This window comes from Mytilus californianus, unplaced genomic scaffold (genome assembly GCF_021869535.1).
Source record: "Mytilus californianus isolate M0D057914Y unplaced genomic scaffold, xbMytCali1.0.p SCAF_18, whole genome shotgun sequence".
NCBI lineage: Eukaryota > Metazoa > Mollusca > Bivalvia > Mytilida > Mytilidae > Mytilus > Mytilus californianus.
In genome coordinates, this window is record NW_026262666.1 from 11,577,708 (window position 1) to 11,596,143 (window position 18,436).

Genomic DNA, 18,436 nt, shown 5'->3' on the forward strand with positions numbered 1-18,436 from the left:
TTTGAGTCTTTGGTGTTTATGTGACTTATGATGGGTCTAATCCTTTTCAACTGATTTTTATATTGTGTTGTTCTTTGTTGTGCTGTTACATCAATGCCAAGAATAAAGCAAGGAGAGGGTTGGAAGCACGCAAACATATTCAACGCCGCAATAGTCTGTATGTGCCTGGCCTAAGTCAATAGTCTGTAATGCGGTGGCTGTCGTTTGTTACTGCAATTCGTATTTATTTTTCGCCTATTAATTTGAACATAAATCAGGCCGTTGGTTACCCATTTAAATTGCTTTACATCAAATTTTGCCGGAGCCTTTTATTGCTTGCTAAGAGGTATAGGTTTTGTTAATTATTGAAGGTCGTGCGGCGACTTCACATGAACGTAATTCGGTTTTGGGTGGATAGTTGCCTCATTGGAAATCATACCGCATCTACTTATGTTCTTTTGTATTCCAAATAAAAATTCATTTTCAAGAAAGTTGCTACTGAAATGCATAAATGTATTATCCTCGTGATTTCTTTATTAATGCGTGTCTATAATGCTAACGTTAATGATAATATCCTAAATTTACTGTAGACGACATATTTTCTCTAGCAATGAATTTTCGCAAGAAGAAGATCAACGTTAATATGTGAAACTCAAACCTACTCGTATGGGAACAAAACGACAACATTATGTAGCAATAAACAGTTGAGAAAAAAATGTCCTCTTAAATCTTAACAATCCCTTTTCTTTTCTTTCTTACAAATTAAGCCTACTGTTTGTGTCATGTATGTGCGTATATTAATAATCAGTATCTTCTATGGTTTTAATTTCCAGTAATTGAAGTGTTGAAAAATAATTTCTTGTTGTTATATCCATGCAAACAATCTGCATTTGTTTGCTTATAAATATTGCAAAAAGGGTGTGAAGATGTCACATATTTCCAAAAATGTGTTTAAAAGTAGTATTTCAATCTCTTAAAATGTTACCTTTTCTGAAAGTGTTTACATATTACTATCAAGACATCAAATGAAACTCATATATCTTTGGTCTCAATTTTGTTAACAGTATTTTAATAGTTGTATAATATTGTTTATTCTTATTGGTATTTTTCCTTCATACACGATAGGAATCACAGAACTGAACCATGTCGAACATGAATTAAACACTACTAACCCAACCCATGACATTGAATTTTCAATAATCTTAGATTGTTTGCAAATGTAACTATTTTTCGGAATAATTGACGGCAGGTTTATATCATTACGAAGTACGTGATGTAACAGACAGTAAGTATATCACTTTTTTATGCATCAAAAAACAAATAACAACTTTTAAATTTTGACATACGCAAGCATTATTCTGTGTCAAAATATCAAATTTATGATAACATTTTTTTTGTTCTTACATTTTAGCCATAAACCAAGATAATTACCAGCTTGAATTTATGTTCAGAAGTTTCGTAAGAAAAAATCCCAATGTTTATAGTGTGTCATTGTTTGTCATCAACAACACTTCAATCATGTCCAACTTAACCAAATTATGACACAATCATTGTACTAAACGCTCCTCGATATGACGACGTTACCACTCATGAATATGTATTTATAGAAATCATGTTAACAATTATTTGAAAGTTGATTACATAACTTGATTTGCCTTTTTTAAAGTTGTGTTTTGTATGCATTTGTTTGTCGTTTGGTTTTTTTTCTATGGAGTCGTCAATTTATTTTCCACTTATGAAATGTCCCTGTGGTATCTTTTGCCTCTCCTTATCAAGCACTGTGCCGATGTCTGTGCTGGGAGACATTTTGTCCCCAAGGACATCATCTGCCCAGTAGCGTGCTATACATGGAATTACGAAGATCAAACAAAATACTGTCTCGGACGTTGCCCATTATTAAAAAGGTTCAAAACAGACGTCATCACCAGACATGATTAATACCTCGAATATGACACATTCAGATCATCATACTAATGACAATAGTAATAATCTTTGAATGCAGAAGTTCTTCTGCATGACATTTTGGACTTTGATAAATCTGAACAACATTTTCTTATTTCTAAATGTCAAAAACCTGTTAAATTTTAATATCAAATAATCAATTTACATGTAGCAATTCAACTGAAAAATATTACTTTACCAGAAGCTATGATGATCTGAATTGTAAATCAACGAATCTCGTCTACTGATATCATTCCAACCTTTGGGGCGTGGTATATGTCGGCGAAACAAAAGGGAGGCTGAATAAACGTATGTTCGACCAGATCAGACATCAATGGGAGCGACATTGTTTACCCGCATTTTGATTAGCCCGATCATTCAATCCTTACTATGCAAGGTCGCATCATTGAAAGAAATATACCACTGGTCAACAATTCTCACCTTGCAACAATTTTCCACAAAAAAAACTACTGAATTCGATATTTGAGAATTGCAACCCAATATGGGTGCAAAGACAAAATGGATGGTATATAAATTCCATTTAGTCTTTCTTGTAGCTCAATTTACTCCTCGGGGTTATCGCAGTCATTATACATCACTTACTCCCCATGATGTCTGTGTGTGATATTGATAATGATAATGGATGGCTGCTTAACGTCCAGCGGCAAATTAACATGCCCATTCAGGTGTAGACCGACACGCTGACCCGGATTTTTACGTGGTAATTGACAAGGTTTGCAGGAAGACCAATAACCTTACCTGGGCACATTATTCTGATTCTGAGCCGACCAGTCTTTGCACTTACTCCTTTATGCCGCGTGCTTAGCGGAGAAGCAGCAAATATCAGTTTTAAATCTTTGGTTTGATCCGACCAGAGTTTGGAACCATGACCTCCCGCACTCGAGGCGAATATGATACCAGTAGACCATCGAGGCGGCGATGGTATCTTTATGGATGACTTTCTGTCATTTATATAAAAAGCGTCGAGTATACCACATAAGCAAAAACGAAAGATAGGAATTCAAAAAATTTACCATAGCACAATAACGAGATGGATACAAAAGAGTTAGGAGTAAATAGCTGATAACATTATACAACGAGAAAGTAGAAGATGTAGACAAGTTCACAAACCTTGCAGCAGTCATGGACAACATGGACAAATAGGGAGGAGGAAGTAGCGATATCAAGAAAAGAATACAGAAAGCTAGAGGGGCATTTCATCGCCTAAGAAATATATGGTATGCAAGAGGAATTGGCCGAAAAACAAAAATACACCTGTATAAATCATTAGTTAGACCTGTACTTTTGTATGGATGTGAAACGTGGAAACTCACAAACGTTGAAGAAAAGAAACTAAATACTGTACAAAAACAATGCCTAAGAAAGATCATAAAAATAAGATTGCAAAGTAAAACATCACACAAAAGAGTAAATGAAATTGCTAACACCAGAAACATCAGTTTTGAAATCAAAAGGAGACGATGGACATGGATAGGACACATATTAAGGCGTTACAGAGACAACAACAATTATGTAGCACTACAATGGGCCCCGGAAGGGAAGAGAACTAGAGAAGGCCAAAACCTACATGGAGAAGAACAATAGAGAGAGAAAGGAACCAACAAGGATGGACAAGTCGGAACGTTGCCAGAACAGCGGCACAAGATAGAAAAGGGTGGAATATCAGCGTGGAGGCCTTATGCAACTTCTGGCGCGGAGATAATTAAGTTTAATAGGTGGATATTACCAAAATTAGACTAAACAGTAATGATCGACCAAAGTCCGTTTTCAGAAACAAAGAAACTGTGAAATGTCTTTCATCTCTTTGCGATAAATATGTCGTTGTTCCTGTGGACAAAGCTTCAAATAATGTTGTCATTGTATGTAAATCGTGCTTCTACGAGTGTCTTGAAAGAATTTGGAATAAATGATATCACCTACAAAAACATATCATTTTAAAAGGATGAAAATTTGGCGAATCGTAAGTCATTCATTACATTGAACAGCGAACCCGAAGACTTACCTTGTTTGTATTGGATACATATGCTTCACAAAGCTCCGTACAAGCAGCAGCTCATCTGCATGTTTTACAAAGGAATTGTCCATTAGACTAACAAAAATTCTGTCCGCAGTGAAAGACGTCTTCAGAAATACTTTAAAACTGTTTACTCGAATAGTTGTATTAACCATATGTGGATTCTAAAAAAACTCCAAAGAACTTCTGGATAATTTAATATGTCGATCTTTCTCTGAAAATAATTATATCAAAACTTTTGATTTTTCAACCCCGTATACCACCATTACCTATGTGAAATTGAAAAATCGTCTAACAGAAATAATCCACAATGTTTTTTTAATATAAAATTGTTAACATACGCTAAACGTGTATTACTTTTGGATACCATACGGCATATTTTGTTAATAGTGAACAAAACGGTAGAACATGTTACACAGAGGAACCCATGATCAGTATGCCTGACAACATATTTGTTAAATTTGGAGGTAGACTTTTTCCACAAATTGTCGGCATTCCTATTGGAACGAATTGTGTGCCTCTCCTTGCTGACCTCTTTTTATTTTCATACGAGTCGGAGCCCTTTCAGATAATTGCCAAAAACAAGAAGATCAAAGAAGCCAGATCAATTAATTTCACATTCAGACATATTGATAATGTTCGTTCCATTAACATTTCAAACTTTTCTGATTGAGTTCCATAAATATATCCTTCAGAACTAGAAATTAAAGAAAACAGATCGGCTTCATCTGCTTTATTTTAAGTCTTACACCTCAAATTAGACATAAGCAGTCATCTCAATACCATAATCAATGACTAACGAGACGATTTGTATTTTGAAATTATCAATTTCCCCCATCGTAGTAGCAATACACCAACGTCATCAGCATATTGGATACACATGTCCTAACTCATTCGGTATTCAAGAGCTTGCAGCTACTACACAGTCTTTATAAACTTCACCAGTATTTGAGCAGGAAGTTGATTAACCAAATAACATCTCAACTGGTCCTTAGACAAATAATATATTTTCTCAGTGAAATGGACGCTACACTAAACTCAGAAATATTCGAATGAACCATATCTATAAAAAAAAAAACACACACACACAAGAATAACAAAGACTAAAGGTTCCTGACTTTGGACAGGGACACAAATGCGCCTGGATTAAATATTTTTGTGAGATCTTATCCCACCCCTATACATCTAGCAAATGTAAAAGAAAGAAACACAAAGGGACGCACAGTAATTTTTACATTTTACAGTGTACAGATTATTGGACTTTTTTTTAAATCACACTAACATGACTAAGTTTCCGTGAAAAAAATGTAAAAAATTATAGTTATTTTAGGAATTGATTCTGGATTGTTTCCCTCTGGTTTATTTGGGGGTAAATATGGTTAAGTTCAAACACTTATTAATATATTCTAAATCTCTAAAAATCATTTATATAGTTAATTTATTAACACCTGTCATACATGTGGGGGACTAGCTAGCTATGAAACCAAAGTTAACCAACCATTTTTGTCGGAAAATACTTGTGTCAAGTCAGAAATATGGGACAGTTGTTTTTCCACTCTTTACAGTGGTTGATATAGTCGGGCATATGAATTTGGCAGGTGTCACTAAATTCTACCTATTCATATTGGCGTTCTGTATTTTTGTTAATAATTATTTTTTAGTTCTGTAAAATTTAACATTTTTAGCCAACTGATTAACTGTTTAATCTATCGACTGATTAACCAGTTGATGTTTAAACACAATGACTGCAGTTCTTTACTAATATTTTTCGTATGCCGTATAAATTATGTTAACTTTACATTGTGCTCCAAGCTGATAGATACGATTCGTTTCTACTTACTGATAAGGTAAAATCGAATTGTATTATGTGTGAATAAAGTAATCATCATACTGAACAATTCATATAAGTAAGTACTACTGTGATAATGATCATTTTCAAATATTTAAGCATTGTTATTGATTCATGATATGCAATAACAAGAAGTATATTTAAATTGATTTTAAACCTGATAACGATTTTGGTAATCGGTATTCGGTCCTTCCGATTATTTTATCGGTCAACCGGTTAACCTTTGCCAACAATTTGAGTGATATATAATTTTACTTACCCAGAAAACGGAAAATATTCAAATTAATGACTAACGCAACAGACCGATGAATCCATATCTGTCAGTCCCAAATATTAACTATTATCGGAGTTTCAAAACTATTAACGATGTGTTATTAGCACACAAATGAAACGTCAGAACAAGAACATTGGTTTAAAATACACAAGGCAGTTTATATTTTTTTAAATATTTATCTATACCTTTTATCTAATTTAAAAAAAACAACAACAACATTAAAATGACATGAAATGTACATGTATTATAAATGCTTTGTTGTACGGGTGCGACGCTTGAAATGCTTAAATTATAATAATATCAGGTAATTTGTTAGTCTCAAAGGTTTATTTATAATCTATTTTCACGAAGATTGCGCCATATGTCTTTTGCGTCAATATATAACTCGTAAAGCTTTGTTGGTTAAACGGGAAAAGAAATCAGGCGCCCAGAGGATGATTTAAGTTTCTTACCGGTCAATTTGCAATTTGAAACAAAAGAGCATACCTCATCATGTCATAAGAATATTTGTCTTTACAATTACGGGATACATATTTCGTTTGAAAAATGAATAAGCCTTCGATAGGGCTAACTGACGTTTAAACATGTTCTTCTGTTCAAAGTTAAAATGAAATTTTTGTATTCGATATTTCGTTCCTTCGACTGTTTATCGGAACAATACATTTTAAACTATGATTTGTTTTATCAGATACAAAGCGTATGTTAGTACCATTCAACACAATATAACTACATGTATATGTGAAGATTTTACTGGTGTTAGTTTTAATATATTGTATTTAAATATACGGGCTCTTAAAAAAAAACCTATTTCGGCAAAAAATTAGGATGTATTTGTGAGATCTTTACACATTTAATAAGACGAATTGAAGAGAAACAAACACTAGAGGACTTATTCAGAACTTTTCTGGTAAATGTGTTTCGATAAATAAGCATAATCTGTAACCTTATTAGATAGTGAATATTGAAGTTTCATTTTCAAACTTTATCAATACAATTTGATGTGGCTGTGAATGTATAATAACTGATCATTAAATCATCTCACAGCTGACACACAACCAGCTAGAAAGCCTGCTTCTTATACAGTTGTTAATAAACACGACAGAGAAGATGTAGAAATTATATACGAAAGAACTAAAACAGGCGATGGTACATCATTTGCAATGACCAAAGATATGGATGAAACAGGTACGAAAACGGGATAAAAGATATTGCCATTACAGTTGGTTGAAGACCAAGAATATCAAAAAGTAAACGCACGTAAACACTGCGTGCACATATTTCATTTGTTAACTCAAATATTTTCGCGTTTACCAGTAAATAAGCGTTTACTATAATTGCGTTTACACGGACCAAATGTAAATTTCTAATGTCTACTCGAGTAAACACGCGTTTACTCTGTGTCCGTTTATTCAATAGTAAACGGGCGTATACTACAAATTTTACATCTTTACCTGTAGGTGAACTTAGAAAACAGTGTTTACTAGTCCCGATAACTATTTGTTGGAATTAAAAATATACTTTTTTCAGGATTATTCATCAATTGCAAATGATAAAAGTATCGCTTAAAATTACTTTCCGAAATTATTGAATAATAGAATACTTTAACACTTCACAAAAAGAAAGTTTTTTAAGTTAACAAAATATTTATTACGGTAGATTTAACAAGGCAATGTTTCTAGACTTGAAATAAAACAGACGAAACATAATGATCTATGAAAATTTGTTTTCAGACAATGCACTAATTTCAAAATATTTGCCATAGTTCATGATTAACTGAATTCAAAGATTTTTTAGTTGATCGACATTTATATATACGATGCATAATATCAGTGTTATTAAACCTGTTGATCCGTCAGTGGTATTACTTAAATAAATGACTTTCAAAATTACTTATACAAGTAATGTTGAAAACGAGGATATTTTAAATATTATTTATAAAAGTTACTTTTGTAAATATCATTTTTATAGGTGTTCAACCATACCGAGATTTTAAAGAGCCTTTTGGTAATTTTAAATCTCGATAGCTCTGAAAAAAATTCTATTAAAACTTTTGAAATTTCAACCCTGTATAAACATGATAAACCATTCCCCCAATGTGAAATTGTTTGGTCAAAAAACAATCATGACCGCCGGCCGTGACTAATTAATAGAACAGTGTAATCAGTGTAAAATGTTGTAGTTGTCTTATATCTTGAAAATAAAAGATAGAGAAAATCTGACGGGACAAGAATGCTTAAAATATCAAGATCTACCTACATCCTGAAACTACTGAACGAAATGTCATCAACTTGTAGTGAACGATCCTTATAGTATGGATTGTGAATTTAGTGTGCTGTTTCGGGTCAGGGAACTAAACTGATGGCCATGGCTTATAATGGATCACAAGAGTAAAATGCCATAAATGGCTTCTATTTCGAAAAATACAATATTGATTATAGATAGTGAAAATCTGACGGGTCAAAATATGTTAAATGATTAAACTGTAAATATTTTCATTTCATTTCATTTTAGTTGATCAAAGATTGCGTAACCATACAGGCTTAAGAATTGTTTTAATTGGAAAAACAGGATCTGGGAAAAGTTGCACTGGTAATACAATTTTAGGACGAGACGCTTTTATGTCGAGTGACTCGGCAAATTCGGTTACATCAGAATGTAGAAGTGAGAAAACAAAAATAAATGGTCGCATAGTAACAGTGGTAGACACCCCGGGTATATTTGATACGAGACATACAGATGACGAAATTCAAACAGAAATAGCTAGATGTATTTGCATGGTTATGCCTGGTCCACATGCGATAATTTTAGTTGTCCCATTTGGTAGATTTACAGACGAGACTCAGGAATCATTTGACTATTTCTGTAAACATTTTGGTGAAGACATGTTTAAATATCTTATTATTCTTTTCACAAAATCAGAAGATCTTAAACATAAAAAGCAAACACTAGATGATTATGTACATAACTCCACGAGACTTATGTGTTTTGCCAAAAAATGTGGGGATAGATACGTCCGGTTTTCTAACACTGCATCAGAGAGAAATAAAGGGAAACAAGTGCTGAACCTTCTGACTCAAATTGATTCAATGGTTCATAAGAATGGGGGGTCTTGTTATACAAACGCTATGTTCAAAAGGGTACAAGATTGTATTCTCATGGACATAAATAAAGAAATTGAAGAGAAAGAGAAGGAATATGAAAGACAGGTGAGGTTAATTGAAAGAGACTTATCGGAAAAGTATCAAATGGTTATTAAACAACATGAAAAAATGATTGCACTGTTAGAAAGAGAGGACTTAACAACTATACACAATATTGAAAAAATGAAAAAAGAATTGGAAGACCGTACAAAGCATGAAATAAGTGAGCTTACATTCCAAAAAAATATTCAAATTAAGGACCTGGACACACAGAGAGCTCAAGAGTCGGGAATAAGAATGCAGTTTGGAAACATAAAAAAAAGATGTATGAATTTCGTGCAAATTGCTAAAGTAATTATTAAAGAAAAAGGTTCTAAAGTAATTACACATTTGCAAAATTATAACGGATCACATATATATTAATTTAAAACACCAGTACAATTTAAATTATGGAATACAGTGTTTCAAACTGTTTAAGGAATACAATTTCTCATGAATAAAAACAATATGAAATTCACATATATATAGGTAATAGTTACCATTAAATATTTCAATAATCATAAAATACATGATTCTAGGTACGTATTATCGCCAAGTCTATTGTGTTTACTAGTTGTAGTATATAAAAAATATTTTTTCATGTTATTCTTATTTCTGAAATACTGTTAACATCTAAACAGGAACAGCTGTTATATTGCTACTTCATAATACAATTAAGAAAATGTCACACTTTATTTCATTATTTGCATTTAAACTTATATAATATTGTATAGACTCGGAACGTTTAGGAGACTCACGTATTAAATATACAATTGTCTTTTGTTTACGACTGCATGTCAACCCTTATGATTAGGGTTTGACTTATTACCAGGTATGTACTTACATGAGCAACACGACAGATGCCACATGTAGAGCTGGATCTGCTTACCCTCCCGAAGCACCTGACTTCACACCCTGTTTCGTGTTACTCAGTCCTTAGTTTTCTATATTGTGTTTTATGTAATTTTTTACTCTTCGTCGTTTTTCTTTTTTTCGCTCTGTCATCGGCGAGTGAAATTTTTCATAAAATCTCTTAGTTAAGGAACTTTTATGAACGGCTGTATAATATAGCATCCAAAAGCTTATTATCTGTCCATATTAATTTGCCCGGTCGTAAAAAAGATCTTACGGTGCAAGTGACGTCAAATCAACGTCCATTGTCAAAAATCAACATTCCAATTTTTTGGGATAATTAAACAAAATGCAATTTTCATATTAATGAATTATAAAATTTCATGACAGATCTTATGAACCTAATAGAACAGGATACAATCATTCAAAATCAAACGAAAATAAGAGTGTAATACGCAATATTTAAATAATTGCAATCTTTTAAAATCCTCAAAAAATAACAATTTCTTTTTAGATTTGTTGTAAATTTACACATTGCCTAGGCCGTGATATTCGTTAATTTTATCCCTCGCTAACGTTCAGGATAAAATTCGAATATCATGGCCAAGGCCATGTGTACATTTCAAACAAATCTATGGCTTCTATGAATTATTTCTTAAAAATTTCATGTTAAATTAAAAGTTTTATTTCATCTTTTTGTTTTGAGAATCTCCTTAATTACAGGTTATAAAACCAACAATTGAGTATCGCATGTAAATTAACGCAATTTAATGTAAATCTAACTCTTAATCAATAACAATAATGAAATCAAAGCAAAGTCTTCAAGTCATTAAGTCAAATCTTTTATTAATTGACCAGTATTAAAAGACAAGAATTCAGTTAAATAAAATTTCTGTTTTCTTTGTTTTATTTGAATGTATAAACAATATCTATATATATGTGTCTTATACATACATTAATTACTGATTCAAAATTTGAATGTACATGTATATGTTTCTTGTCAACATGACTTCTATCATTTCTATATGTTTATATATCATAAATTATGATGAGTCAAATGTGTTTTTTTTCTTTTTTAAGCTTTTTGTTAAATTGAACCTAACACAAATTTCAAAATCAAAACCAACTGAGAACCACACTTTAAGATGTTCATATACTATTTAGGTAACATACTTTAATTTGAGTTGAAAGTTTGATGTTGTTTGGGCAATCCAAGATATGGGAACGTGATAGTATGTGCATTTAACTTTAATAGTTCCTTCGGAAGAACTCTGGTGGAATTTCACAATGTTCTCTTTAAGAAATAACTAACCAGCCACCATGTCTTCCGAAATATCTGATTAAAATTACTTACAAAATGTAGTTCACTGTTATAAGTGATTGAACAAAATTTTCGAAAGTTTGATATTGTACTAGAAATGTCCTTAGGTAATGAAGATAATAAGCCTGCAATAGAGTGTTACATTAATTTAACAAATAAAAAGAACTCTAATTGAAAAATTATGCATTAATGAATTTTTATACAACTAATCTTTTTTGTTTTGTATAGTTGAGATACTCATCCACCCTTTAATGTATTTATGTTTAATATTAAGGGCCATTTGTTTCAAAAGCTGAAAAAAAGTAAAATTTGTCAGGAAATCTCGTCTTACATAGAGGAGCTTTAAGACAACATATCTGAAAAATGAAAATTCAAATCATTTTATTCTTAGCATTTTATCTGAACTTGCTAGAAGAGAAGAAAAAAATTTCGGACGCATGAAATTTATAACGTTTTTTTTTCATATTTTTAAGCACTGGGTCGATACATCTGGTAATGAACTTCCCCGAGGGTATAATCAGCTCAGTAGTCAGTTTTTCAGTACTGACATGAATTAGAAAAGACCTTCAACAAGTGTCCGTTATTTTTTTTTGAAATTATAAGAAAAGTTTTAACTCCCTCAGGAAAAATTGACCGTAGATAAAATTGCTATTGTTAGGTCCTTTTTGGTCACATACACAATGTAGCGCTTCAACTGTTTAGGTTAAAATACATTCTTGGCTTTTGAAAACTCGGCTTTGAGCATTCCGTGTGAAGGAAGATATATCCAGAAAAGCGTTTTAGATGCATGAAATTTATAGCGTGTTGTTTTCATATTTTACTGCAAAATACATGTAATGGTCAATATTTCATTTAAAAAAGTGATATTTCATCAAACCTTTTTTCTAAAGTAATAGAAATGTAATCGAAAAGTAATTGATGACTAAATCATTTGTTTTACTGTAACTTTTGTCGATTACAGATTACTGTCAAATACAACATGTACAATTGATTACGATTACATATCATGCCATAATAATAAAAATTGCAAACCTTAAACCAATCATGATGTCGTTTGGGTCTTGAGCACTGTACGATATTCTTAGTTTGTAAGAGAATGATATTCAGTTTCTTCATGATTAGTTATCATACAGAAAGATATTATCCGTTGCTTTTACTAAATATATATGGTTGCAATGATAACAAATAGATACAATGATAACATATCAGCTGTAGGAAATTTGTCAAGTCCAGCCTGCAGTGATGTAAATGTAATGAGCTTATTTAATACTACTTTAAGACAACAACGTAGTCATGGGCAAAAATATTACCATCGGCCTAATCTGCTAATGTAAAAAAGTCTTCGAAATCAAGATCGCCCTCTGAGAGCTTTGATGACCATTCTGTCACATCTTTGTTCTTCAACCAATACAAGGTTACATTACATTAGAACTATTCTTTTGTCGCTTGCTGTTAATTTTCTCAAATGTTTGAGAGATTATGCACTAGAGGATGCATAAATACATTTTCTCCAATATACAATCTTGTCAGTATAATTTGTGATGTAGCTCTTTTCCGTCTTTTTTACACCAGTAAAATCGGGACCTTTACATGAGGAAAAGAGGAAATTCCTTCATGTTCAGTTTACTAATAAAGTAATTGATGCAATCAACATCAGCAACGTTCTACATCACCATTGATCACAAGGGGGTAACATAAAAAAAAAAAACACTTTATTTTCAAAATCAGTCCATTTCTATTGCATGTATTGCATCCTACAGTTACTCCAAAATCATTACACCCAAAGTATTTAACTTTAAACAAGCATCGCAGGACCTTGATTAGAACAATACATAAAAAAACCTCTAGCATGTGACTTTTCCCACTAGCCTTATATTTACAGCGCGTCTGGTCATGTTATTACTGGGGATATAAACATAATTTACCATGAACACCTCCGAAAGGTGATATCTCATGGTCCTAGGTTTAGAAAACTCCAACACATCAATTTGAACCATAACTTTAAAATAATTATGGATTCCATTGAGGACTACGCCAGTGCATGAGCTAAACGAGAAGAAGTTGAACTGAACACTTAGTCAGAATGGGTAAAACAAAATTAGGTATCTGATAAAACGTCGCATTCATAAGTTGATAAACTGTGTGAATGATCGACCATAGTCTGTTTGCAGAGATAAATATGCTGTGAAATGTCTATAATCTCTTCACGATAAGTATGTTGTTGTTCTTGCGGACAAAGCTTCAAATAATATTGTCTTTGTATGAAAATCGTACTACTACCAGTGTCTTGTAAAAGAATTATGAATAAATGAGCACTCAAGTATTCCCAAATAAAAAAAACATAGCATTTGACAAGGATGAGATTTAGGCAAATCATAAGTTTTCCATGGCTTTAATGAATATTACATTGTACAGCAAATCGGAGGACTTACCTTGTTTGTATTGGATACCTAAGATTCACAAAATTCCGTACAAAAAACGGTACATTACCGGCTCATCTGCATGTTCGACTTTTGTCCATTAGATTGACAAACATTCTGTCTGCAGTGAAAGAGGGTCTTCAGAAAATATGTGAAACTATTTACTCGCGTAGTGGTATTAACCATATGTGGATTCTAAAAAAATCTAAATAAAGTCTAGTTGATTTTGAATATCGATCCATTTCTGAAATTAGATCTATCAAAACTTTTGATTATTCAACCATGTATACCACAATTTCCCACGTGAAATTAAACAAAACGCATAGAAGAAATAATCCACAATACTTTTCAACACAAAAATGGTAGCGTACGCTATAAATCTAATTCTTTGGGACACCATACTGCATATTTTGTAAATAGTGAACAAAAAGGTAAAACATGCTACACAGAGTAACAAGTGATCAGCATGCAGGAGTTTCTGATTGACAACGTATTTGTTGAATTAGGAGGTAGACTTTTCAACAAATTGTCGGCTTGCCTATGGGAACGAATTGCGTGCCTCTCCTTGCCGACCTCTTCTTATTTTCATATGAATCGGAGTTCCTTTAGACACTTGTCAAAAACCAGAAGATCAAAGAAGCCAGATAAATTAATTTCACATTCATATATATTGATGATGTTCTTTCCATTAACGATCCAAAATTTATCTGATTGGGTTTCATTAATATATCCTCTAGAACTAAAAGAAATAACAGAAACGGCTTCCTCTGCCTCATTTTGAGACTTATACCTCGTATTTGACATACGCGCACATCTCAGTACCAGAATCTATGACAAACGAGACAATTTTAATTTTTAAATTATCAATTTGCCCCATCTTAGTAGCAATATACCAACTTCACCTTAAATGGGATATACATTTCCCAACTTATTCGGTATTCAAGAGCTCGTAAAAGCTACTCAGACTTTGTAAAACGTCAACAGTGTCTGAGTAGAAAGTTGATAAATCCGGGGTATGTCAAAGAACGTCTCGTCCTTTTTCTAAAAAAGTTCATCGAAAGGTACCAAGACCTATTTGTTTGAAAAGAAGCGTTGATCGTAAATTATTTGCTTAAGTAGATAAATACATTATCGTGATAAATCATGTTTAATTTTGCTGCATAAATTTGTTTCTTTACATAGGAGATGACAGGGTAAAAAATGTCGATGCAGCAAAATTTAACATTTTTAGTAAAATAATGTATTTATCTGGATAATCTAATAATTTACGATCAACCCTTCTTTTCAAACATGTTCTCTGTCACGTCCACGTTGTTGTTGTTCTATTTAATGAACTTGGACACTTAAAAGAGTATTGCTTTGGATAAGAAATCATATTTATTGACCAAACAGTTTTTCTAGGCCGGAGAAAAGTGTTCTTAATTCTTATTTTAATAACAATGAACATTCAATGAAAATTTAACCATTGGTTACGTAACCAAGGGTTAAAAAGAAGTTGAACAACGGAATTTTGACCCTTGGTTACTTGACCCTTAGTTTAAAGATTTAACCATGGGTTATATCTAACCAAGGGTTATAATTAACCAAGAGATGAACAACCGGTCCAGCTGTTGATAATGTTGACACATAAATATGCAAAACGAATCTGTTTTGTTCAGTATATAATCTTATTTGGCACAACTTTTTGGAATTTTGGGTCCTTAATGCTCTTCAACTTTGTACTTGTTTGGCTTCCTAACTAGTTTGATCTGAGCGTCACTGATGAGTCTTATTTAGACGGAACGCGCGTCCGGCGTATCAAATTATAAGCCTGGTACCTTTGATAACTACTTAACGATGATCAAATCCGCTTAATCAACTTTCATGACAGAAGACAAAATACATGTAATGATTTTACTATCCAACTAACGGGTATCATTTACATCGTTTTGATAATTTACACTAATAAAAATATCAGACACGACCATATTAGTAACACGAGGATAAAAAATGTCACAAGTTCAACAAATAAGTTAATAACTACTGTCAATACTATTTTAAGATTCCTGCAAGTTTGAAATTAGCTCACGTTGTAAAGATTTTTAACAGAAAGGTGTCAATTAAGCCTCTTGTGTCTCGTTATAGAATACCTCTAGCACTAAACAACTAAGCACTTCCCTGTTTGTCATTTTTATACATGTACCAGGAAAGCATTTGAGAATATTGTTAAATGGACTTTTACTTAAACTTGTGAGATACGGAATGAAAGGCAAAAACATGATATGGATGCAAATATATTTATCGAAAAGAGAGCAGTTAGTTACACGAAAAAAAAAACCCACCTCTCACTGTAAGATTTTAAGATATTAATGATATTATATATTGATGCCATACTTGGTATTTTTATATAGTTTGCAGGTTATGCGTCTGTAGCCACAGTTTTCTATGATAATTGAAGTATAAAATACATGATTAATATTCGGAAGCATGAAATTTATAAAGGGTTTGTTTAAAGTTGTAAAAAATTTGGTGTTCTTTACAACACTGGGTCGATACCACTGCTGGTGGACTATACGTTCCAGAGAGTATCATTAGCTTAGTATTCAGTCCTTTGATACTGAAATAATTGATGAATAGATATAAGAAGATGTGGTATGAGTGCCAATGAGACAACTCTCCATCCAAGTCACCTTAATAAGATCACCGTTTATAAATCTATAGATAATTTAGAAACTAAGTTTTCAACGCCTTTAGACAAAGTTGGTCTTAGATGTGTTTGAATATCATATTTAGGTAATTTTTTTGTCATATAGTTCTTCAACTTGTTCGGTTTTTATACATCACATATTCGGCTTTAAGCGTTCCTCATGAGGTTAAATCCGGAATAACGTTTCGGACATGTCGGACGCATGAATTTATAAAGAGTTGTTTTCCTCTTTCATCTTTAACAAGTAGATTGACAGTGTGTACCCAGAGAAGACAAGAAATAATTTATTTCAGCCAAAGAAAAATGCCTATTGATTATTTTTATCGTTCAGAGATAACCAGATGTATCTGGTTAAATCGAACAACATTTTGGTTTTACTCTACAATATGGCAATAAATGAAGACAACATATTAAACAATTATTTGAATGATCAAATTTAAGATATATAGAATATACCTAGAAAATCTGTATCTTAGATTCCACTCTGAGAATATTGCTGCAGAATTTTTAATAGTTGATCTGCTGCTGATTATCCAACATAAAAAAAAATAAGCTCGAAACTTAGCAATGTTGTAAAATGCACCATGCACACATTCATCCGAACATTGTGTGAGGACATCATATGTGTAAAAACGAGACAGGATAAAACAAGAGAAGAATAAAAAAAATGTCAAAAAGCGTCAAGGACGCTCAAAGAACAAAAACTAAACAAAACCCGGGGATGATATAAGGTTTGCATATACTGCCTCACATGCGGCACCAATTGTGTTGCTCATTGTAATTACAGAAGCGGTGTTTAAAAGTCTCATTCGGTGATGTTACAATCGCAGAATAGAAGACGTGAGACTGGTTATGACAAAGGAGCATATCAATAGTCATCTGTGATACGAGTATTGCATAACAGTTCTTTAATCGACTCATGATGACGCCTGTTGAACTTCTTTAGAAATTATTTCACTTTTACTTAAAGATATCATTGGTTCAATAGCTTCCTTATTATCAACAACCCTTTACCAAGGAAATCACGACGAGCTGGTTCGGATAGATGAGTCATACATTATCACCATTTAAAAAAATTATTAGATAACATTATGTTTATAGATGGACTGAAAGATGAAAGATAATCAACGAAAATGTACATTTTACATACACGGGAACGGTTGTTTGCAAGTTGATATGTAAAGATGCAATCTAACAGAGTTGTGAATGTGACAGCTGTTTTTTTTTTTTTTTTTTTTTTTTTTGCATAACATAGAATACAACTTCCTCAAGGGTAAGTTCACAAGAAAGCTTTTCCAATTATAATACAGGCCTGATATTTTCTTATTTTTTACACACACAATGTACTCTTGTATCTTGGCATTGCACAAGGTCATGTTTTTCTCTGACTGTTTATGACGTCTTTACACTAAATCTATTGGATGTTTGATGTGTACTGATTGATAATTTAGTCTTAGATGCATGATTTTTATATTAGTTGTTATTGTCTTTGAACTAGCTGTCAGTAACTGCGAGTACTCTCAGATCTGTACATAGTGTCTTTTTTTTTTGTTGGGATGTACAAGTACCCGGTCACGTCCACGTGTTTCTGTTAAATGTATTTTTATTTGTATCCATCTGATGAGTTAAGACTCTTTCAACTGATTTTTATAGTTCGTTCTTATGTTGTACTGTTACACCACTGTCCCAGGTTAGGGGGAGGGTTGGGATCCCGCTAACATGTTTAACCCCGCCACATTTTGTATGTATGTGCCAGTCCCAAGTCAGGAGCCTGTAATTCAGTGGTTGTCGTTTGTTGCTGTGTTACATATTTGTGTTTCATTCATTTTTTTGTACATTAATTAGGCTGTTAGTTTTCTCGTTTAAATTGTTTTACATTTGTGATTTCGGGGCCTTTTAT

The 18,436-nt window shown here is 32.5% G+C and overlaps 1 protein-coding gene across 1 annotated transcript in view; it reads left to right on the forward strand.

The window, feature by feature from the left end:
* The window catches only part of LOC127726813 (uncharacterized), a 78,744-nt gene extending 67,745 nt beyond the window's left edge, over window positions 1-10,999 (forward strand). Inside the window, exons 12-13 of the mRNA XM_052234266.1 lie at window positions 7,123-7,263; window positions 8,590-10,999. Of these exons, the coding sequence (XP_052090226.1) occupies window positions 7,123-7,263; window positions 8,590-9,641 (1,193 nt within the window). The 3' untranslated portion in view covers window positions 9,642-10,999. The remainder of the gene's footprint in view (window positions 1-7,122; window positions 7,264-8,589) is intronic.
* The last annotated feature ends 7,437 nt before the right edge of the window (window positions 11,000-18,436 follow it).